Source organism: Glandiceps talaboti, chromosome 14 (assembly GCF_964340395.1).
Source record: "Glandiceps talaboti chromosome 14, keGlaTala1.1, whole genome shotgun sequence".
NCBI classification, from domain to species: domain Eukaryota; kingdom Metazoa; phylum Hemichordata; class Enteropneusta; family Spengelidae; genus Glandiceps; species Glandiceps talaboti.
The window spans coordinates 11,930,785-11,954,542 of record NC_135562.1 but is presented as its reverse complement, the minus strand read 5'-3'; the positions used below and the strand labels follow the sequence as shown (position 1 = coordinate 11,954,542).

At 34.1% G+C, this 23,758-nt stretch overlaps 1 protein-coding gene across 4 annotated transcripts; it reads left to right on the top strand.

Annotated features, from left to right (window-relative positions):
* Positions 1-3,590: 3,590 nt before the first annotated feature.
* Positions 3,591-23,511, top strand: LOC144445684 (acid-sensing ion channel 1A-like). 4 transcript variants are annotated; one of them, XM_078135323.1, is made up of 11 exons: positions 3,591-3,917; positions 10,482-10,652; positions 11,875-12,084; positions 12,610-12,731; positions 13,038-13,216; positions 14,240-14,396; positions 15,318-15,374; positions 16,534-16,702; positions 17,780-18,313; positions 19,590-19,681; positions 20,849-23,511. In XM_078135323.1, the coding sequence occupies exons 1-11, from the start codon at positions 3,694-3,696 to the stop codon at positions 20,971-20,973; spliced, it is 2,040 nt and encodes a 679-aa protein (XP_077991449.1). In that variant the 5' UTR covers positions 3,591-3,693; the 3' UTR covers positions 20,974-23,511. The 4 variants fall into 4 exon arrangements, with proteins under 4 accessions (XP_077991449.1, XP_077991450.1, XP_077991451.1 ...); XM_078135324.1 differs by lacking the exon at positions 19,590-19,681 and having other exon boundaries at positions 20,849-20,952; XM_078135325.1 differs by lacking the exons at positions 3,591-3,917; positions 10,482-10,652 and adding an exon at positions 11,072-11,287.
* The last annotated feature ends 247 nt before the right edge of the window (positions 23,512-23,758 follow it).

The following is a 23,758-nucleotide window of genomic DNA, read 5'->3' as shown; positions in this document are numbered from 1 at the left end:
AAGTCACCTCAGCAGTAACTTGATGTACAAAACAATGGGTAGTGAAACAGCAAAGTTCAGGAATTCAAATAACAAGTAAACTTAATCTGTATAAACGATTTTTGCGTCTAAGAAATTTAATGCCGCTTCAATGAATTGGCGGTAGCTTTCACGTTAATAAATGGAACGGTGTGGCAAGGAGAATGGACACATAAATGAAGATTTTGAGATGAACTCTAAAGTGAGAAGAAAAAGACTCAAAATATCTCAGTCATGCCACACTTACATATTACACCCGAGTGAAAAAAACACAGTTGGACCTCATAGGAGTCGATTTTATGCGATGTGTGATTAGCTATGATTGAAGATGTCGTGAACTCAATGCATATCAACTAATAGTGGTTTTCTCTCACCATCAACTTTTTATGTTCGTAAGATGTATTTATCCTCAACTATTTAATATTTATAAGACACTGACAATCAACGGAAAAAAATAAATGTACAAGCCCGTCAGGAAATACACTCTCACCTCGTGAAAAATCTACACAACGCATATGCTCTTCGCAGGCATTCATGTACAAACTTGATGTATGTTAGTGTATATATTATATACTAGTATTTAAAGGGGGGGGGTGGTGTGTTGGAGAGATGTAACTGCGCATGCGTGAACAAAATCCACAATTGGTTATAATAATGCATGCTGGTATTCAACACTTACACTTTTAAAAGAAACTCAAAGGAGTGTATAAACCTAAATTTGTGACACCCTGCTGCAAAGTCGATGGAAAAAAAAATCAAGATTGCAAAATCAATAATGATGTATTTACACTGCCATACAACTGAACATCCGCCTATTTTAATGTTTGGAAAGCGCGCAATATCGATTTAACATAATTGCCTTTGCACATTTAGTTTAAATACCAAACCATTTAGCTATTGACAGATGGATAACTATCAATTGAAATACCATGGTAATTAAAAGATTACTTTGAAGTGGATGCATAATTCTGTTAAAATAAGGATTATTAATACAATATTGTTATTTCATGAAAAGTGTCCAGTGGTCAGGAATTTTAAAGAATGTATTACGTTGATGTCAATATTCAAACAGTTAAAAGGAACACTAAAATCGACCACAAGATTAGCTAGTTTTTGTTGAACGACAAATTCCATTAATAACAATAGGCTAGATAATATGTTTAAAGTGGCCATATCAATGAGGATTTGGTACCTATTTTGGATTAAAACAATTTTATCATGGCGTCCTACTTGAAAAATCAATGTGAAATGGCATATGCCAGGGCTGTGTCTGTAACTCAATTGCAAAAGATGTGTAAAATGTTTGTTATTGTACGTAAAATAGCAATTTTTACGACGTTGTTTTTCATTATCTGTTTGCAATGTATTGAGTCTCTATAGTTTCATATTGGTTTTTTAAGTAGGAAGTCATGATAAATTGTAAGTTTTAAAAATTCAAAATCCGAAGTAAAATTAAAAATCCAATACCAAATTCTCTTCCATATGGCCACTTGTGATGTCATTGCCACTGATAATGTAACAAATTAAATTACACAACCAAAAAACGTTGTTTCATCGCTCTGGAATCATATTTTGTATTAGTTCCAAACTCATAGCATATACCAACAAGGTGTAAATAAATGAATAAATAAATAAATAAATAAATAAATAAATAAAAAAATAAATAAATAAATAAATAAATAAATGTTTGCTTCTGGTTACCCGACCCCACCTGGTTTTTCACTGCCGACCCTAAATTTTGTTTTACGTATTCGAGAAAAAAAATAAAATCGCAATAATTAAGTCTCGAGAAATAGTGGAAGCGGAAACTGACATCAACTTAAAAATATGATATAAAACTGTTCTTCCAATCTGTAATGACATAACACAGAGACCATTTGGAAAACAATGGAAAACCTGAATTAGACACTCGCACATGAAAAAATATATAATAAAATAAAATAAAAATCTCCCTACCCCACCTATTCTAAAATTGAATGTAACCGGAACCACACATTTTTTTATTAGGCCTAATGTTCGGAACTAATACGAAAAAAGTTACATGTATAAAGATTAAAATAAGAATCTATAAAGATTTAAAAGGAGCACTCTGCTGCAACATGGTAACACAGTCTTGTAACACACTGCTAGAAAGAACTGTTTAAACTCTACAAATCATGTACCACACAGAAAGTTATATGAAAACACAGCTGCAAATGTCAGTATGCTTCCGGAGACTTCTCTCTGATCACGTTTTGAATAGAGGAACACACAGATACCTCTTTCCGGTCACATATAAAAGCAATCAAGGACACACAGAAACGTTTCTCACTGGTCACAGATTTAGGGTTTACTACATGTAAACTTCTCTGTCACAGACAGAAACTTGTGGAATGAAATCCTTTGTGAACTTTGCATTCTGTCGGTATTATTTAACTTCATGAAATGAAATTCACGGCTCTCTACATTGCAATTTGCACAGCAATTAGGTAACTATGTGGCTGTGGCTGTGTGTGTGTGTGTGTGCGCGCGCGCGCGTGTGTGTGTGTATGTGTGTGTGTGTGTGTGTGTGTGTGTGTGTGTGATTTCTGTCATTAATTCCGTTTTGTATATTTTTGTCGAATGGCAAAAACATTAATTTACATATAGCAATATGGACAATATTTTTGATCCGGTTTGCAATTTTATAAAACAGATAAAGCATTTTTAGAAGCGGTAGATACTTATGAAAAACTACTGATTATGGGTATTGAATACCGTGTATTTGATACAACAGTAAATTGATATATTATGTATTTAGCTTATGTAAATATATGCAAATATTTATCTTGATGTCATTGAAATAAGACATCGACACTTTCATTCATAAATACGTGCATTGTATCATTTCACACTTTAACACAGAGGGCAGTGTTTCAGAGTTTGCAGACAGTGCGATAGTTGAAACGAAGAGCTCTGTCTTGGTAATGTAGTATGGGAGATAATGACCTCCTTAACATTCCTGATAGTGTATTTGTCACTAAAAATGAGATGTTAGGACAATCTTGTCAACACTTGTGTTTAAGCATTAAATAATTATAAATACTTAATGTTATTTTGTTTCTGTCTTTTCTCTATTCCCCATAATATATACTACTCACAGATCACACATTATTGGACAGTCAGTGACAACCCTAGTTTTGTTGTATAATCTTCTGATTGGTTCAAACAGGACACATTCAAAACCAAACAAATAACCCAACAAATCTACAATAGTTCCATACCAGGCTTTCTAATAAGGTCAAACAGGGCTAAACATTTTTTCACGATTTCCTAATATATTTTCTTGTTTTTTTTCTCTATATTTCAAATAATGTTTTCAGTCTAGTTTTGCACTCCACCATTCAATGTGAACACCACGCATAGACGGGTTTACAAATCAATCTAGGTCAACTATGCATTTAGAAAGTTCCTAGTCACGCTATGTTGAATCACTTCGGGTTGTTATTCTTCTTTATTTACTTTTCCATCACGTGACCATCATATAAGTCCATTGTTTAGTGGCTACCTTGGAGATGTCTGTCACGTGGTCACTTTGTATGGAAGGTTGAACTCATCATAATTCGTTATTAGACTTACTCGACTCACTGACTTGTTGTCAGATCCGACGGACTACGGCAGTCGTAAAGAACAAGTGAACACTCGTCGGCCAAAAATATGAGTTCCTATGACAACACGAAGGTTTTTCCTTTGACTGATTTTGCGGGGTTGGAAAATGGGATATCGAGTGACGCACAAGATCGGAATGATGCGTCTAAAAACGACAGAGATGGTGAAAATAAGGAAACATCTTGGCATGAAGTGATGCTGGCCTTCACACAGACTGCTGGTCTTACAGGTGTAAGGTTTATCGGAGACGGCAAATCTCTAAAATTTAGAAGGTAAGTTCATCAAATTTTACAATTTGTAACTTTCATCGGTGTATGTATTATCAGAACAGATATTGATATTGATATTTCAGATCATAACCCTTGGGCTAGGTATATAGCTCAATATCAAATCGATAGCCGGAAGGAAACAGTAAATGTATGCATGTTTTGCATTCTCAGCTCTTTTTCTTATACCGACTAAACTTAATGTAATCAAAGCATTTCATTCCAACAAAGTCGTGGGAACGAACGTTGCCAAATTGAATTACAAGTAAATTGTTCTTACAAAAGGATCAGCGACATCCGACATGTTTAAGTCATTGTACTGTCAGTTGGTTCAGGCCTGATGACGTATTCTGTCAAAGTCGTCCACATACAATGGGAACTGGAGGCATACACGCGAAGATTTAGATGTGTGTTTCAGTATTTTTATTTTCCACAAAGATTTATATGAATGTAGAGGAGTATTTATTGAAGTGTCATTACCCACATGTGTGATACTTCCATGGTGTAATCAATGAGGCTTTCCCGTTATCGACCTCAATGGTGTTATTTAAATTAGCAGACGCTTAGTGGTGAATATACACAAGGGCGCGACGTGTGGCTGGGAACACCTTATGTGTACAGTTAGTGAAGTAGCTGTTAACAACTAAAGACAAACTTTGGGAATGAATCACTTTCAACATTTAGAGTATTCACCTTTATTGAACACAAAAGTAGTCTAAGTAAATATTCGCATATATGCCGCCAGTTCTCCGTATTTGCACCTTGCTATTCGTGTACGATACGGCATTGTTCGGCTGACTTGATATTGACAATGCAGGACTTTTTATCTCAACAATAGAGGGTGTAAAACGATCTTCTAAAGTACAAGATTGCAATCACCCAAGACTGTGCTCCTTTTACGTTCTTGTAACTACAAAGTATTCACGTCCCCAGTACGTGTATATTGTCAAGTTGGTGTTTGAACTTTTACTGTAGGTTTTGATGAACTAATGGTCAGAGGTGCTATGCTGTACATGTGGCAATAAAAGAATGCAAACCCTCTGACAATTGTCATGCAAAATATCTAGTTGCCTTTGGTCAGAAGAAAACTTGTTAAACATGGCCATTTTAAACTGTCCACAGCTTTGTAAATGACGTCAGTGGCTATTCAAACAACAAGTTACCGAATATGGAAGTTATTCCACGTGTTTTTCGATGTAGAAGTTCAACGCAAAGAAACAACACAGTCGAGTTAGAACCAATTCGATATACTTGTTTTTGGAGAAGATACATGGTGGATTAACACTGAAAAGTTAATCCGAAAACATTATGCGTATACGCATATCATGGAGGGGTGGCATTGTACGTTTGTTTCCCTATAGAGAAATAGTGTCTGGCAAAAACATTTCCACTTCTCGACGCCAACGTTTTATACAATGTGTACATCAAGACTGTGCGGTATCAAAGTACTAGTAGCCCGTAAGTTATTTAATCAACGACCGAGTGAATAGTCAGATGAGCAAAAATTGCTCTTAGTAACATTTACATAGGTAAATATTTTTTCATATATCTGTTGCAACATTGCTTAAATTTATGTCACGTCGCTTTTGGAAAGGATATGTTAGAAATAGTCCAAATGCTGTGAAGTTGGACTTGCGGTAGCTCTAGCTAAGAGCACCGGTTTTGTTTCAAATTTGCCACTGTGTCATTCCCTTCTTGACTGTTATGGAGTAGAAGAAGTAGGCTAAACAAACACCTTGGGATTAAACCGTGTTATGAATGAACCAAAGCTGTCAGAAAATGGTACACAACCAATTTAAACCTCGGATCCACTATAGTGGTCCTATTTTAAACATTTCGTATAACGTCCCCTGTTTCATCTCGTGTATCTTTGCGTCAATCACATTGAATTCGTAAATCAAATTGATGTTTTTAACTGTATAAGTACATCGTCAAGGGTATCCATTGAATTCTGGGATGGATTACCATAAGTGACATTTACGTAACAAAGTTTTTAGAACCCACGTCGCGACCTGTAAAACCGGCTCAAATTCACGACTATAGAAATCTATTGTCCACTCTCTCCGAATCTATTGTGTCACCGTTCCTCTGAGAGTAAGACCTTAATCTCGAACATTCATCATTCGCTTCATATGTCTATGAGGCCCTAAACCAGGTATTTGTCGTAGATTTTCTTATTCGGTGTGATTCTACAATTATGATCGCTAGATTAGACAACCAGCGACAAGTCTCTTGGCTTACGCACGGGGCTCTCACTAGCAGTGTGAATACGTAATCATGGAGTCAATATAATGTGTTTAAACTAAAATAGTGACGCTACTGCTTTGAATCAAAGGACTGCAATTACCCCCCCCCCAAAAAAAAAAATAAATAAATAAATAAAAATGAAAAATAAATGAATAAATAAATAAATAAAATAAAATAAAATGAAAAAAATAAATATTAGTATTATAATAAAATAAATAAATAAATAAATAAATAAATAAATAAAAAATAAATAAATTGATAAATTTATATATAATTGATTGATTGATCGATTTATTTATCTATTTATTTATTTAGTTTCATTATTATACTAACATATATATATATATATATATATATATATATATATATATATATATATATATATATATATATATATATATATATATATATATATATCATATCATCATGAATCTGATAAAGTAAATTTGCTTATCACCGCATACCAAAATCACAAAGCATGAAATGAGAAGTGGTATCATACATGCACGTAATATGAATTACGTAGTTTGTTTAATATCTAGGACAAATAAGTTCATTCATCACTTTGTAGAATCCTGAACCAAACGTTAATTTTCATCAATCATAGTGACAGTACAATAAAATATCAGATAATTACAATACTGTTGGAGGTTATGGCTGTCAGTCGTAAATGTTGAAAGCGTTTCACATTTCATTTGAGATGATATTACACTTTTGTTGCCAGTAGGATATTTCAAAATAGAATACGAGGTTAGTACAATAGCTGAATCGATTACTTGGAACTTTTTATGACTTTCAAATATTGAATTTGAATATCAAATTGAATACAATGATTATATCACTTAACCTGTCAGCTATTAATGTGTCAACAGAATGAATCACGACTGTCTACATCCTCAGAAACAGTAGTACTACTTTAGTATGTATGTATGTATGTATGTATGTATGTATGTATGTATGTATGTATGTATGTATGTATGTATGTGTGTATGTATGTATGTATGTATGTATGTATGTATGTATGTTATGTATGTATGTATGTATGTATGTATGTATGTATGTATGTATGTATGTATGTATGTATGTATGTATGTATACATGTATGTATGTATGTATGTATGTATGTATGTATGTATGTATGTATGTATGTATGTATGTTATGTATGTATGTATGTATGTATGTATACATGTATGTATGTATGTATGTATGTATGTATGTATGTATGTATGTATGTATGTATGTATGTATGTATGTATGTGCGTGCGTGCGTATGTATGTGCGTATGTATGTATGTATGTATGTATGTATGTATGTATGTATGTATGTATGTATGTATGTATGCATGAGTATATATATAGCCTAGGCTCACCCGAAGAAAAAGAATGGATCCTTTGAACATTTTAAGAAATATGATTGATTTCTTTTACGTATACTGGGCTTATTGTTTATGTTCAACAAATATTGACCTCCGGACTTGCATTAAGAGATAAACCCAGTAGAAGGTTATGTACAGAAACATCAGTACGATCTATCTAATCTACTATGATCTCTCTTCTTCTTGTCCTGACTGAGGTTGAACTCTCGTCGACTAACAAAGTTGATTCTCTGGCAACACTTGTTAATAAATCTTTTGTCGTGCAACATCATAAGACTTGACATATATAAATTATCGAATGTCATAATTTAGCTAGTAATTTATAGATTAAAAATTACTAGAAATAATTGAGGATTTGATCTTAATACTGAAAAGCTTTTTAGCAAATTCAAAATTTGAACAAATTCAAAGCCAACAAAATACAATTGTTACGTATAGTTTCTTTAGGCTATTAGTATCGAACGCGTTAACTTTACTTTAGGCATGGCAAAACATCCCATGTCGCACACTTACCAATGTCTTTCTGTACCAATCTGATCAAATTCTGTTATTTACCTTTTATGTACTTCATGTCATTTAGAAATTCAAGCATCAACAACGTGGGATTTGTAATTGTACTGAATTTAAAATATTATTTTCTCAGTAGAAAGTTATGATTCATAAGGTATACGAGAAACAAATGTGTGGTTCCGATTACGTTCAATTTTAGTATAGGTGGGGTAGGTAGATATTTCATTTTATGTTATTTTTTCCCCCCGTCATATGTGAGTGTCTACTTCAGGTAATTATGTTTTCTGTTGTTTTCCATATGGTCTCTGTGTTAATTGGTTTCTTCGCATCAGATGTACAGCCATTACAGATTGGAAGTACAGTTTTTATATAAATTGTCTTTCACATGTTGATGTCAGTTTCCGTATCTACTATTTCTTGCGCGACGTCACAATTTTCGCAATTTCATCGGTTTTTCTCGAATACGTAAGAAACAGTTTAGGTTAGGTGTGAAAAACTAGGTGGGGTGTGTAACCGCAAACAAACAAACATACATTTTTTGTAGGCCTGATCGAATACACACATATACATGTAACCTTTATTTTAGATAATGGAAAATATGTTTACCATTTTCGAGATGGTCGACGTCGAACTATTTACTTTGTCAATATAAAATTGCAATCGAGCACACATATCAATGAAAAGTCATTTCTCGTCACTCTAGAGATGTTTGAGTTTGTCTGTGAGCCTGTGTATCAAATTGCGTAGAGGCAAGTAAGTCCGTCTTTGTCAATATGCCTATTTGATTACGTCACGTGATGACCTCTGACTGTAAACTGAGTAGGTCATGATAAAAGCTGTATTATGGCATTGTCTGTACATTGTAGTCGATAGACACATTTAGAATTTCAATCATCATTTAGTCGCCATTTTTCGAGTCAACGTACTACATTTGTGTCTCTAAGTATAGAACGTTGTGATCGAGTACTCGCGTACATGACATCCCTTTTTCTTTCAGACAGTAGCACAGAAATTGTCATTGTCGGGATGGTAGTAGTATGTAGCTAGTCACTGTAACATGGCAATCGAGTACACACACACGTATCAATGAAAAGTCATGGAAATCATATTATTCATTTCGTCAATACAAGACGATCTATCATTCATTCATTCCAGATATATCTAGATATTAATGGAAAAGTCATGTTAGGCGTAATAAAAAAACTGTGTGGTTCCGGTTACATTCAATTTTAGAATACTAGTAGGTTCGGTAGGTAGATTTTTTATTTCATTTCATTTATTATTTTTTCTGTGTGAGTGTCTATTTTAGGTTTTCCATTGTTTGCCAAATGGTCTATGTTGTTTAGTCCTCTCTATCAGATGTACAGCCATTACAGATTGGAAGAACAGTTTAACAGTGTCCTTTTCAGTTGATGGCTGTTTCCGCACCCATTATTTCTCGTGAGACTTAAAAAATTTTTGCGATTTTATTATTTTTTTCTGGAATACATAAAAAGAAGTTTAGGGTCGGCAGTGAAAAGCTAAGTGGGGTTGGGTAACCGGAACCAAATAATTATTTTTTGTTTACGCCTTATATGCCAAGGTACGGTAAAACATAATTTTCACACGGGCACGCTTAATGTGATACATAGTCATCAAAAGCACGTGTCGGATCATTGAATTGTTTCATTAAGTGAGACTGCAATTGGGGCTATTTTTCGGTTCAAATCGATATGTTGAAGCACATTTGGCGTTGGTAAAGCCACAGACACAGTCCGTGGCATAGCGTTACACCGATAGTGTGGTGTAAGTTTAGGAGTCTGGAATACAAAAGAAGTGTAATAATCGTAACTATGACGTATTAAGCTGAAATTTGTTGGTACAAAACTATTTTGTGTAATTTTTCTTTTTAATATTTAAAATACCCATAGCGGTACCAACCAAAATACAAATCAGGTCTTGAATCAGTTTTTGAAGAGTATAATCCTTGATCTGTATAAGACAAACCGTAAAACCAAGAACCACAAAGTTACAGACATACTTCCCCCTTAACTTAAGCTGTCAAGATGACATTCTGTACATTTGTTATCAACATAAACATTTACACTTTTGGGAAACTACACGCAATTGGTATTTTGTGAAAGCAAAACCAACATAAGAAAGCAGCACCCCTACATAGTCCATCTAAACGCCCACCACCACCACTCTTGTTAGAGCCCTCCAGTTATAGTCCCTGGTGGACGAATTTTGGAAGTGAAGACCCCTAGCAAGGTATACAACAAGCTTTCGTTCGCACCTGTGGTTGGTCACATGACTCATCGTTCGAATCATGTGACAAAAGAATGGAATCCCAGATGTAAATGTTGACAACGATTCCCGTCGTCCATGTTGAAATCAGATCGTTGATCGTTTCCTTTTTATGTTTTTCAGTATGTGTTAATTCACGTTTTCATTTCAGATTGCTATGGTTACTTATAGTACTGGGGGCACTGGGAGGACTACTTTATCAGATTTCACGATTGATCAATTCATTCTTAGATATGCCCATCAACGTTAATATAAAGTATACCCATCCAACTGAGAAACCGGATTTTCCCGCCATAACAATCTGTAATAACAATTTGTTTAGGTAAGTTTTTAAAAAAAAAGTCTACAGCATGTTGACATTATCTCTGCATCTTTTGTTGGCATCGTCTTCGATAACCATCTTTTATGGAATATGCACATTGACGCTGTCAATAAGACTATTAGGAAAAAAATAGGAATCATTTAAAAACTTAGGGACTTGTACCCAAAAATATACTTATTTTACTATATAAAACTTTCGTCCAACCACATATAACGTACGGTATTGAAGTCTGGGGAAGCACTTTTTCCTCCAATTTGAATTGTATTTTACTAGCTCAAAAATGGCTGTGCGAGCAATCACACATAGCCAGTCCACGACCCATTCTTCACCACTTTTCAACACTCAAGAAATTCTTGATGTCCAAACTGCACAGGTTTTTGGTCAGTACCTTTGTTTATGATTTGCTGCACAATAACTTACCAAACTCTGTTGATGAATACTGCAATGTGTTAAACTATGAGTACACGGCAAAAAGAACAAAATAATTTATGCGTACCTACTGTGAAAACAGTCTATGGTAAACAGTCAATGACATACACAGGTGCAGTTACATGGAATTCAATACAACACAGCACAAGAAATGAACCACGAAGGCAGCGAGTCAAGTCATCACTATGTAAAGATTTACTAAAAGAGTATGTAATATAACATTGTACTGTTATAATGTAATATATGATTTCTTTTCATTATGGCACTCGTATATATATAGGGGGGGGGGGGGATGGTGAGGGGAGGGGGTTAAGGGTAGAGCTACTTTTTGTATATTTATTTGCACTCTAAACTTGTACCATTATTTACTTTGGCCAGGGGTCAGACACGATTAGCATAGCTATTTTCTGACTCCTGTTATCCGATCTAGTTTGCTTTTCCTGTATTTACGTTTGTATTGTACTTATTTTTGATCGGGTAATAAAATATATATCATATCATATCATATCATATCATATCATATCTATTAGCATGATGCAGCGGACGCTAGAATGTGCTGTGGAAATAAGCTGTGGAAATAGGCTGTTACTAGCAATCTTACCGTTGGTGGCGCTCATGGTTTACATCTCACTGTTTCATTTGCTAATTGATCACATTACAAAGGCCACATGCTAGGCTTGTAAATAAACCATTTGCAATAGTATATTTTTACACTCGATATGAGTGATATAAACGAGTTAACGAGTGTAATTCTTTACTTTAGTGTTATTACTCGTTGTAACTTCACTTTCAGGTATTCAGGCCTTCTGACGTTATTTGACGGATCCGCATCGGCTGTGCAATCCATGATTCCATATTTAAATATCATCTTTCCCTTGGACGGTAATACTTTTTACTCAGAGTCGGATTTTATTACTGCCGAAGAATATAACAATTATGGAAATACAGACCTTCTTGGCTTTATGACAACAAGTGCCCATTCCATTGATAACTTAGTCAAAAGGTGGGTACGATTTCATCAGTTAGTAGCAATGGTCGATATTCCGGTTCCAAGATGCATTGCGCGAGAGGCTATCGCTTATGTTGTTACATTTAGCCTTGTTTTGTATTTATTAACTTTGAACAACATTTTTATTGCGAAATATTGAAAATACATGTTGACCTCTTTGAATACGAGTTGCTTTATAGAACAAAGACTAAACGCCATCAATGACAGAGAGGGATTTTACGGGTGAACCCAAGGTATGGTCAGGTGACAACCATGATCCCCTGAGTTTATCGCGTGCAAACCCCTCCAGGCTCAGCGAGTACAAAATACATGGCATTGTATGGAGAGACGAGTAATGCATCTTGGAACCGGCAACAGGTCATCCATGAATGAGGCATTTCGGTACGTGAGCAATTCGTTGCGAGAGCTTACAAAAAAATTAAGTTGATGGAACATAAATATTTCGTGAAGTATATATTTATATGTAAATTTTATCAATATTCATTAAAAACACGTTTCCTCTTCTCTTTTTTAATGAAGTTGTTCATTCAGCGGTATACCGTGTGGTCCTGAGAACTTCACAACATCAGTAACAAACTATGGTATTTGTTATACATTCAATTCTGCACAGATGGATGAAACTTTAAAGGTCCGCAATGCAGGTAAATATGATTTGATGACGAGATTCATGAAAGTAATGTTGCAATATCCTAGTTAACGTAATTATATTTATGCATATGTATGTATGTATGTATGTATGTATGTATGTATGTATGTATGTATGTATGTATGTATGTATGTATGTAAGTATGTATGCATGCATGCATGTATGCATGTATGCATGTATGTATGTATGTATGTATGTATGTATGTATATATATATGTATGTATGTATGTATTTATGTATGTATGAATGTATGTATGTATGTGTCAATACAAATGTAACTTTTAATTAATTTTCTTTCAAGGACAACGTTACGGCCTACAGTTACAGTTATATGCTAATCAGAATGAATACGTGGGACCCAGAACAGTGGTTGGTTTTCGTGTTATGGTACATGATCAAGATGAGATCCCAGATGTAGCTGGTCAAGGTGTGTCAATTTCACCAGGGGTAGAGACTACTATCGGATTAACAAAAACTATGGTGAGAATATTTAGTTATATATTAGTAACGTGAAAGTTTGCTTCTCTTCAGTAGACACATCATGGCTACCACATACAGGTCTTCTTCTAATCGTGTGGTGGAAATGATGTAATTAAAAACTACAATTTGTTATGAGCTTTGCTTTGTAGACTGTTTTGTAAAAAAAGGCATATTTTACTGAATAAATCGCCTTAGGAGCACGAGCAGTTAAGTAGAGGACTGCATACATTCTCGGACTGCTGTCAGGTTAGAGTGAGTGTCCACTCGTAAGAGTTTTATTAAATGACTGTTTGGCCAATATGTATGGGCAATAGTGTTTTTAATTGAATGTACACAATCACAATAGTTTACTTCTGTGTATTCATGTTTTAATGTATAGGTTTGATGTGTGATTGGTTTTCCGTTCAATATTTATTACAACTATTACAACGCTCGCAAGGCTGAATCCTGTGAATGAGTACAGTAAACCTTCATTTTGTGGTCTGAGAGTAAATATTGTAATAAGACAAATTAATCTGCATAAGTCATTGTACACAATTAGAAGCCGTATATATCGGTCCGTGACCAATAACGGCCAAATCAGGCTGTTTAAAATTGAGTGTATCACGTACGAACATTACGAAATAGCCCTGATTCTGAACGTCGAAAGGACAGAATTTTGTATATCTATAGCAAATGATAAATCCTTACCTTGGATAAACGGACAATAAATTGCATTTCTGTTGATTCATGACTGAGAAGCTACTGACTGGCCGCAATTTAATAATCATGGATTCAATTCGTCGACCAAAAGGCTACACTGATAAAAAAAAAGGCGGAGAATGAACGGGCGGGTGCAAAATTAGTTGCACTTTTTCAATAAGTTCTCACTTCATTTGGAGTAATGGATGAACCCTAGATACCCCCATCCACTCACCCAAAATCTCAGAAAACACCAAACAATTAGCTAAAGCGTATAACTCCATCAAAGTTAATATAGTAACCTGTTGAAATATTTGGTTTCATTTCTTTTGAAAACAACAGATTTCTAACTTAGGGTCTCCCTATGGAGACTGTGTTGATAATGTGGAAAACACCTTGAAATATTTTAATGGTAGCTACTCGTTATCCAAGTGTTGGACAGAATGTGAAACGGACTATGCAATAGATAAGTGTGGGTGTAGATATTACTACATGCCAGGTAAAGTACAAGTATTCACCCAATTTACATAATTATTGAAACTTTTTAGTATTCATTAGGATCATTGCAGAAATATATCATAAAATCACATATTTTCTTAAAATGCCAAGATGACTATCTTAAAGAAGTAAACCTCAGTGGATAAGGCACATTTTTTGGTCTACTACGGGAGGGATGTCAGCAGGTAACCGTATTAAACTGCGAACATATGATAATTTCCATTAAATCACATCATGTTCAGATAGCTTTCAGTGATTGGCTTAGACAATGTCACGTGATATGGAGTATTAACCCATAGTGACCTCAATTTGCATATAGGGGTCACCATAATGTTCACTTGGTAATATAAATGTAGTATGGGAGTCGTTTTGTGATTTGATTTGACTATAGAAAGAATATGTGCCTGAGAGTGTGATGTGTTATAAAACACGTGTTGCCTTGTCTTATTTTGGGAACCAGTATACGTCATAATACTGTTACGAATGTTGTTATGTAGAATCTAAGTATCCTTCGGAAATGGTTGCTACATAACAGTTCTCGAGTTAGACGTAAATAAGCACCTTCATGACCTGGCAACGTGTATAATATATCCACCATAGTAGGCCCTGAATGTGAATAACTCCACAGGTAATATTTTAATGGTTTGTGAGTATATTTCATCTACTGGGCAAAAGCAAGGTGACCTCATGTCCCCTTTAACCTATAAGTTAAGATATTCTTTTTAAATTAATTCATTCGAAGTAAAATCTTTACTGGCTTTGTTCAACATACAGAAATTTTTTCAACCAAAACATTATTAATTGTTTTACCAGTGTTATCATAACTCCTGTAAGTTTAGAAGTTGCGTCATTATTTTTTGTGTTTTCAAGTACTCTTACCCCATGATTTCTCTTTAATGAGCCTCCTTTGCTTAATTTTCAGGTAACATGACATACTGTACTCCAAATGATTTACGATATTGCTATTTTGACGCTATCGGTAAGTCATCATTTATTTGCCTGTAGCCATGCAACGTACAGAGGCATTCTCGCACATCAGAGCTGTTATATCTTCCGCGACATTGCTTGGCGCGCGTTTATAGACTGTGCCGTAAAAGAGGCCGTGGTTTGCGACGATGTACAGAGGAGATTAACAGTATACTTAATTTTGACCAGGGATTCTAAACAGAAAAGACACTGGTATAACATACTACTACTAGTTCTATTTTTTATTAGGCCCTGCATGGGCTGGATTGACGTATTCGAGAAAAAATGATAACCTTCTTCAAAAATTGTGAAGTCTCGCAAGAAATAATGGATGCGGAAACTGACATCAACTTTAACAAAAGACAATATAGCTCTGTTCTTCCAATCTGTAATGGCTGTACATCTGATGAGAAAAAACAATAATACAGAGGCCATATGGAAACCAATGAAACACTTAACTACCTACTACATATTATATATATATATATATATATATATATATATATATATATATATATATATATATATATATATATATATATATATATATATATATATTTATTCATTCATTCATCATCCAACAGGCTTAGCCCAATAACAGGACGACCTTGATAAAATACAATAAATGATTGAACAAAACGTGTACCATACATCACAATAACAATTACACATTACCTTTACACAATGAGGAAAATACAATAAACATAAAGAAATACAAAATTAAGTAAAATTACCCGTCTGTATATATTAACTCTTTCAATTCATTTTAATATATATATATATATACAAATAATAATAAACCACCTACCTACCCCACTTATTCTAAAATTGACCGTAATCGGAACCAAACATTTTCTATGATTTTGTTCTTTCTCATTTAAATTTACACTCATTAATCACAAATTGCTCTCGTTTTTATGAGTGATTTTCCCGAAATGTTTGAATGTTAAAACCGACTTCTTATTTTAGACAATCGTGTACTTGTCAATGACACCTTTAGTTGACGTTTTCTCATTTATCGAAATAAAATTACATCGCCATTTCAACTAAAGTCTTCATACTCATCACATATTCACCATCATTTTAGAACTATTAAAAGCAGTCAATAAAATTTTAAGTTTTCAAACTATACCCTTTTTGCACAGCCTAATTTTACTTTTTTTGTCTTCTAGACGATCTTGCACAGGAGACGGATGCATGTAGCAGCTGTAGAGAACCCTGCGATCAAATCAAATATAATATGAAATTATCGTATGGTGTCTATCCCTCTCAACAGTATGGGTCGACTTTGTACTATGCAAATCGATGGCCTTGTCCCGATGCCATTGGATTCTATCTACAGTAAGTTGATTTCATAGTCAGGAAATGTCTATTGCGCATGCGTAGATCAACTTGGTGGCAGTGCTTTGCCTTGACAACGACGAGTTTCATCGCAATCACTCAGTACTCGTAACCATCCAAAGTTCCAATTCAACCACCACGACAAATATAGCTTATTTGCACAACTCAAATATTCACATTGGTAGAAAATAATTCGTTAATTCTGTATTTTTTTTGCTCAGAAACAGAATTTTGTTCTAGCATCCCTAGTTGCTTATTAGGTTTCGTACTGTGAGACCCCAAAGGGACGTGTATGTGAGCCAGACAACGAGATGACGTCGACTTCTACACTTTAATGGGAAGAAATACGTACACAAGACTTTCAAAATACAAACAGTATAAATATTTGTGACCCAATTGATACGCTCTAGATTAAAGTTCTATACAATAATTTTGTTTATTTCGACTAACTCACCAACCAACCAACCAACCAACCAACTAGCTAGCTAACTATACTAACTAACTAACTAACTAACTAACTAACTAACTATTAACTAACTAACTGACTGACTGACTGACTGACTGACTGACTGACTGACTGACTGACTGACTGACTGACTGACTAACTAACTAACTAACTAACTAATTAATTAATTAATTAATTAATTAATTAACCCCGTCACTACGTAAACATCCGGGCCACAGTCACTTGTGAACTCATATTCCATTCCTGGATGGTGATATTCTAGTCGAGGATGATCATAATACAAAATAATGACGTTATTATAGGTATTTACGATATTAGAAAATTACCGTTACGGTGACTGTTGTGTAATATTTGAATATCGTAAAAACCTATAATAACGTCATTATTTTGTATTATGACTATCCTAGACTAGAATAACACCATCCTGGACTGGGTGGAATGGAACATTAGAGTTCGCAAGTGACTGTGCTCCGGGCGCACCAAGGATGGGGCTTTGTGAGAACATTTCCTAGCTATTTCACAGTATATGTAAAATGTCGACAGTTGAGCAAAGCCAACCATGACAGTTTGTATTACATTGTAGTTTTCTAATATGGTTATTACCTTTGCAGGAAGCGTTCACCATTTTATGCTGGTACAACTCAGTTAGATTCATTGGCATGGAACGACATGACAAGCGCCCTCGACTCTATTACTTACAATGGACAGAACATTTCTGAGTTTATGCCGTCCGAGCTCAAGCCCTTTAACCAAGGCATAATGGAAACGTTGTACGGCTTAATATATCGAGATACTGCATTGAGTATACTTGGTATATTCTGGAATTACATGAACCGTGACTACGATGATGTTGGTTCAGATTTTTATTATTATCTGTATATGACATCACATGACGCTAAAATGAATATTCATGAAACGCCGTGGGATGTAATTAATGCTACAGTGAGAATATTTGTAAGCTATGGGAATGTAAGTTCTGATGATATCGATGACATAGTGGATACACTAGTTACAGGATATTACGTACCCCTCTTCGATGAAGCCTTTCCTATGATATTCACGTCACTACGGGATGCACGAGATGAATTGGCAGATGATGTTACTCAATATGAAAGTTTTGACAACGTTTGTATAGACTTTATGAGGTAAGTCTGTTATATATTCATTATATGACCTAAACATACTATCATGGAAATCCCTACTTCGCAATAAACTTTTCTAACAATACCAGTTGTTATGTCGTAGAAGTTATATGTATCGACCTTCACATTATATAAGAATAGTTTAATCAAGGTTTTATGTATTTTCAGTTTAATAAAAAATGTTTATCAACTCAGTTTGTGCCACTTTATGTCCATCATGTTTTACATAACATCTCCTTAAGCTTACCAAGAGCTATTTCATACAGTCAGTCCCCTTACTAGCAGGCATATGCAGAACAGTGGCTACTCACGGCCAATTATATAACTCAATCATGCAAGAGTTATAAGCTGCCTAAATATATTACCATCTCTAACCTTACTTTAACTTAGGCTCACTAGCTAGCTAAGATACAAAGGTGTGTCTCTATACATTAGTCAATGAATACCACACCACAGTGACTGATTTATAATTACACTGCAGATACAGCCGAACTAAAGTATGTCGTTTCAAAGAAATAAGTTTTCCTGTGAATGCGGAAGAGCTAGGCTTAGAGGCAAGAATTTGATGAAATGTATTTGACCTTGATATTGACCAAGAAATATTTACTGACCATGATCCGAGTTACATGATTGTAATGTACTGCTGCAATACTGTGATATCAAATATTAAGTTATGATATACAGAATATAAACAAATAATTGTTTGGTTCCACCTAGCTTTCCACTGCCGACCTTAAACTTTTTTTTTTACGTATTCGAGAAAAAAAAAATCATAAAATCGCAAAAATTGTGAAGTCTCATGAGAAATAGTGCATGGGTGCGCAAACTGCCATCAACTTAAAAAGACATTCTAAAACTATTCTTCCAATATGTAATATCTGTACATCTGATAGGAAGAAATAAAGAGACAGAAACCATGTGGAAAACTACGGAAAACCTGAACTAGACACTCACACAGAAAAAAATGTAATAAAATAAAATTAAAAAAATCTACCTACCCCACCGATTTAAGTCCGCTGCCACACACTACATTCCGGGGAAGCTCAAACCATAATTACATTTATCGATACTGGTAGAAGTAAAATCAAGGAAAGCCCTAGAACTTGGCATTCTGGCGAGGCTTACCTCTTTGAGTCTCCGTACATATTTAAACCTACACTGGTAACAACTGGAGCATTTCTTTTTACGTAATCAAATTTTGAACTAATTATCAAAATAAGTTATTTCAAGTCAAAATTTACATCTTGCTCCCCATGATCATTTTTTTGCTTTTATTCAGGGAAAACTTAGCTAAAGTCAACATTTATTTTGAAGATTTAAAAGTTGAAAGTATCATACAACATCCGGGATATGAATCATTCAATCTTGTCTGTGAGTATTCGATAATACGGAATATTTAGCTTTGATAATATGAATATTTGGTAGTATAGACATCGATAATATGGGTATGTAGTAATCTAGACTGATAATATGGATATTATGGTAGTCTAGACTTCACTAATATGAGGATTGGATTGTCTAGACTCCGGTAATATGGATACGTAGTAGTCTAGATTTTGATCATATGGATATTTGGTCGTCTATACTTCGATAATATGGACATGTTGTAGTCTACATTTTGATAATATGGATATTTGGTAATCTACACTTTGATAATATGGATATTTGGCAGTATATACTTCGATAATATGGATATGTTGTCTACATTTTGATAATATGGATATTTGGTAATCTAGACTTTGATAATATGGACATTTGTAGTGTAGATTTTGATTATGGATATTTACTAATTTAGTAATTAGTCAATTTCAAATAGTAAACTCAAACGAAATATATTGTCAATATACCTGTACCTTTGTACACATAAACTAAAAATACAACGTGTAACGGATAACTAAAGCATTTCAGCCACATGCTCCATACACTTAGAAGTTCATATCAGATGTAAAATAGCAATGTATTGACTGCTTTATAGTTAAAATGATGTAGGCTTGGGGTTTCACTCAATGGACATTACATTTTTGACACAAAGATAGACATATTTTAACTCCAGACTAACAATAACAGAGACACAATAAACACAGCAGGATCCTTTGCCTAATCACATTGAACACTGATAACATTACTATTGTTTCACAGTGTAGTAAAACAGGCTTCTAATGAAAACATTACATATGGACTTAATGATTTTAATGGCTGCAATTGTTTATTTTCTAACTGATAATCAACAAATGACTACTTCTACATCCCCACTGTGTGTGGCTCCTATGTAATTGTTTCTTTTGCATTAGAAGTTGTCTGACTGTGTGTAATAAATGTAATGTCACATGAGTGCAACATCAAGCCTACATCATTTTAGCTGTAATTATCAACTCAGTAGTGGTCACTCTAAATGTACACCTGATATAAACGTTCTAACTGAATGCATGGGGCAAGTAACTGAAACGCTTCGGTTATTTGTGCGTTGTATATATGGGTATACACAAATCACATAATCGCATATCTGCCCACATAATTATTTTTATGTTGTATTTCCAGGTGACATAGGTGGATCTCTTGGATTATTCTTTGGAGCCAGTATGGTCACGTTTCTTGAAATTTTTGACTTTTTTATCGTGCAAATTTATATGATGAAAATGGCAGGAAGGAAACGAAGTAAATAATGAAATGGTAACAATGTGTTAAAGTGACTGGAAACATAAAAGAAGATTTTGAGATGGACTCTAAAGTGAAAATAAGACGAAAAGACCCTAAATATCTCAGTTGTACCACATTTGCATGTTGTATCTGGCGAGTGAAACAACATAGTTGGACCTTCAGGAGTTGACTTTACGCGATATGTGATCAGCAAGGTTAGAAGATGCCATGAACTCGATGAAAATCAATCAATAGTGACTTTCTCTCACCATCAACCCTTACTGTTCGTAAGATGTATTCATCATTTGACTAATTAATTCATAAGACGTTGGCAATCAAAGGAAAAAAATGTACGAACACGTCAGGAAATAATGTACTCTCTCCTCGTGAAAAATCTACAGAATTATGCTTTTCGTATGTATTCATGTACAAACATTGATTAAGCGTATGTTAGTGTATACAAATTTAAAAGGGATATGTATACTGTAGAGATATAACTGCGTGAACAAAGCCACAGTTGGTTATAATAATGCATGGTGATATACAACACTTTAACATAAACTCAAAGGAGTATGCAAACCTCGAATTTGCGATATCGCAAAAAAAAAATCAAAAAATCAAAAAATCAAAAAACATCGCCAGATTGCAAAATAAAAAAATGTTGTGTTTACACTGCCATACCACTAAATATATTTTAATATTTGAAAACCTTCATATTGCTTAACATAACTGCTTTGCACATTAATTTAAATACAAAACCATTTAGCTATCGACAGGTGGACTAACCAGTTGGAATGCCATGGTAATAAAAAACATTACTTTTAATGCATAATTCTGCATGTTAAAGTGGGATTATTGATACATTATTGTTATCATAATTATTTCATGAAAAATATCCAGTGGTCAGGAAATTAGTCACGAATGTATTACGTTGATGTAAATATTCAAACAGTTAAAACGAACACTGAAATTGACCAAAAGATTAGTTTCTGTTGACAGACAACAAAGTTAATCCTTTTAAGGAGCTTGTGACGTCATTGCACCTGATATTAAAACAAAATATTTACATAATTAAAAACGTCATATTCTTGCTTTGGAATCATATTTTGTATAAATTTCAAACTTAGAGCATATGCTAATACTGACCTGCGTTCGGGTTTAATCAAAGAGATTTACAAAAATGCCAAGAATATGTACTCTACTGTAACGTGGTCACACAGTCTTCTGGACAGAACTGCCTAAAACTATACTAATACATATACCGCACACAGAAAGTAAGGTTATTGGAAAACACCGCCACAAGTGTCGGTATGCTTCCAGAGACTTCTCTCTGATCATGTTTTGAGTAGAGGAACACACAGATACCTCTTTCTGGTCATATAAAAAGACAACCGAGAACATACAGAAACTTTTCTCACTGCTCATATGCAGATTTACGGTTTACCAAGAACACACGTAAACTTCTGTCACAGACAGAAACTTCTGGACAGAAATCCATTGTGATCTTTGTATTTTGTCGGTACTTAACTTCATGAAATGAAATTCATGACTCAAGCTCTGATATTGCACAGCAATGAAATGAAATTCATGACTCAAGCTCTGATATTGCACAGCAATTAGGCATATGTATGGCTGTGTGTGTGTGTGTGTGTGTGTGTGATTTCTATCATTAATACCATTTTATATATTCTAGTAAAAGACAAAACATTAATTTACATATAGCAATATGGAGAATATTTTTGTAATATAAAGCAATAGAGGTTTGATCCTGTTTACAGATAGCTTTTTTAGAAGAAGCAGATACTTATGAAAAGCTACTGATTGTGGGTATTGAATACCGTGCATTTCATACAACAGTAAATTGACATATAATGTGTTTAGCTTATGTAAATATATGTAAATATTTATCTTGACGTCATTTAAATAAGACATCGACACTTTCATTGATAAATACATGCCTTGTACTATTTCACAGTTACCACAGAGGACAGTTTTTCAGATTTTGCAGACAGTGCGATAGTTGAAACGAAGAGCTCTGTCTAGGTAATGTAGTATGGGAGATAATGACCTCCTTAGCATTCCTGATGGTGTATTTGTCACTAAAAATTAGATGTGAGCACAACCTTGTCAACGGTTGTTTTTAAGTATTAAATAAATACTTAATGTTATTTTGTTTCTGTCTTTTCGTTTTTGTGAAGTACACCGTTTCTTGTGATTTTGGTAAAATTATTTACACAAGAAAAAAACAGTGTTGCGAATATCAAAGATACCATTATTACAATCTTAATTATCTTTATTTTTTCATTACCTGACATGAATTTCTCTCAAATTCTGATAGACAGTAATGTCATGGAGTCCCCATAATGTATACTACTCACATATCACACATTATTGGGCAGTCAGTGACAACCCTAGTTTTGTTGTCTAATCTTCTGAATTGTTCATCAAACAGGACACATTCATAACCAAACAAAAAATCCAACAAATTTACAACAAGTAAATTAGTACAAAATCTTTGACTATTTTCGCACCCTAGCAGGCTTTTTAACAGGGTCAAGTAACAATAAACAGTGTTTTAATGATTTCCTAATACTATTTTCCTGTTTTTCTCTACATTTCAAATAAAGTTTTAAATATTACCATAACTATAATTTCCTCTGGCTGTCTACTTCCTACCGTTATCACTGTCTTATCACAGGGGGAAGCGAGTATGTAATTGATTGATCGATCGATCAATCGGTTGATTTATTGATTGGTTTATTATTTGGTTGAATGATTGATCGATTGAATGATCAATTTTTGTGGTGTAAT

What these genes read in the sequence shown, in the direction of transcription:
- LOC144445684 (XM_078135323.1), top strand. Translation starts at nt 3,694, where the DNA reads ATGAGTTCCTATGACAACACGAAGGTTTTTCCTTTGACTGATTTTGCG. An exon ending in TGTAATAACAATTTGTTTAG is followed by an intron (nt 10,653 to 11,874) that starts GTAAGTTTTTAA and finishes CTTCACTTTCAG; the next exon opens with GTATTCAGGCCTTCTGACGT. An exon ending in TCGGATTAACAAAAACTATG is followed by an intron (nt 13,217 to 14,239) that starts GTGAGAATATTT and finishes TGAAAACAACAG; the next exon opens with ATTTCTAACTTAGGGTCTCC.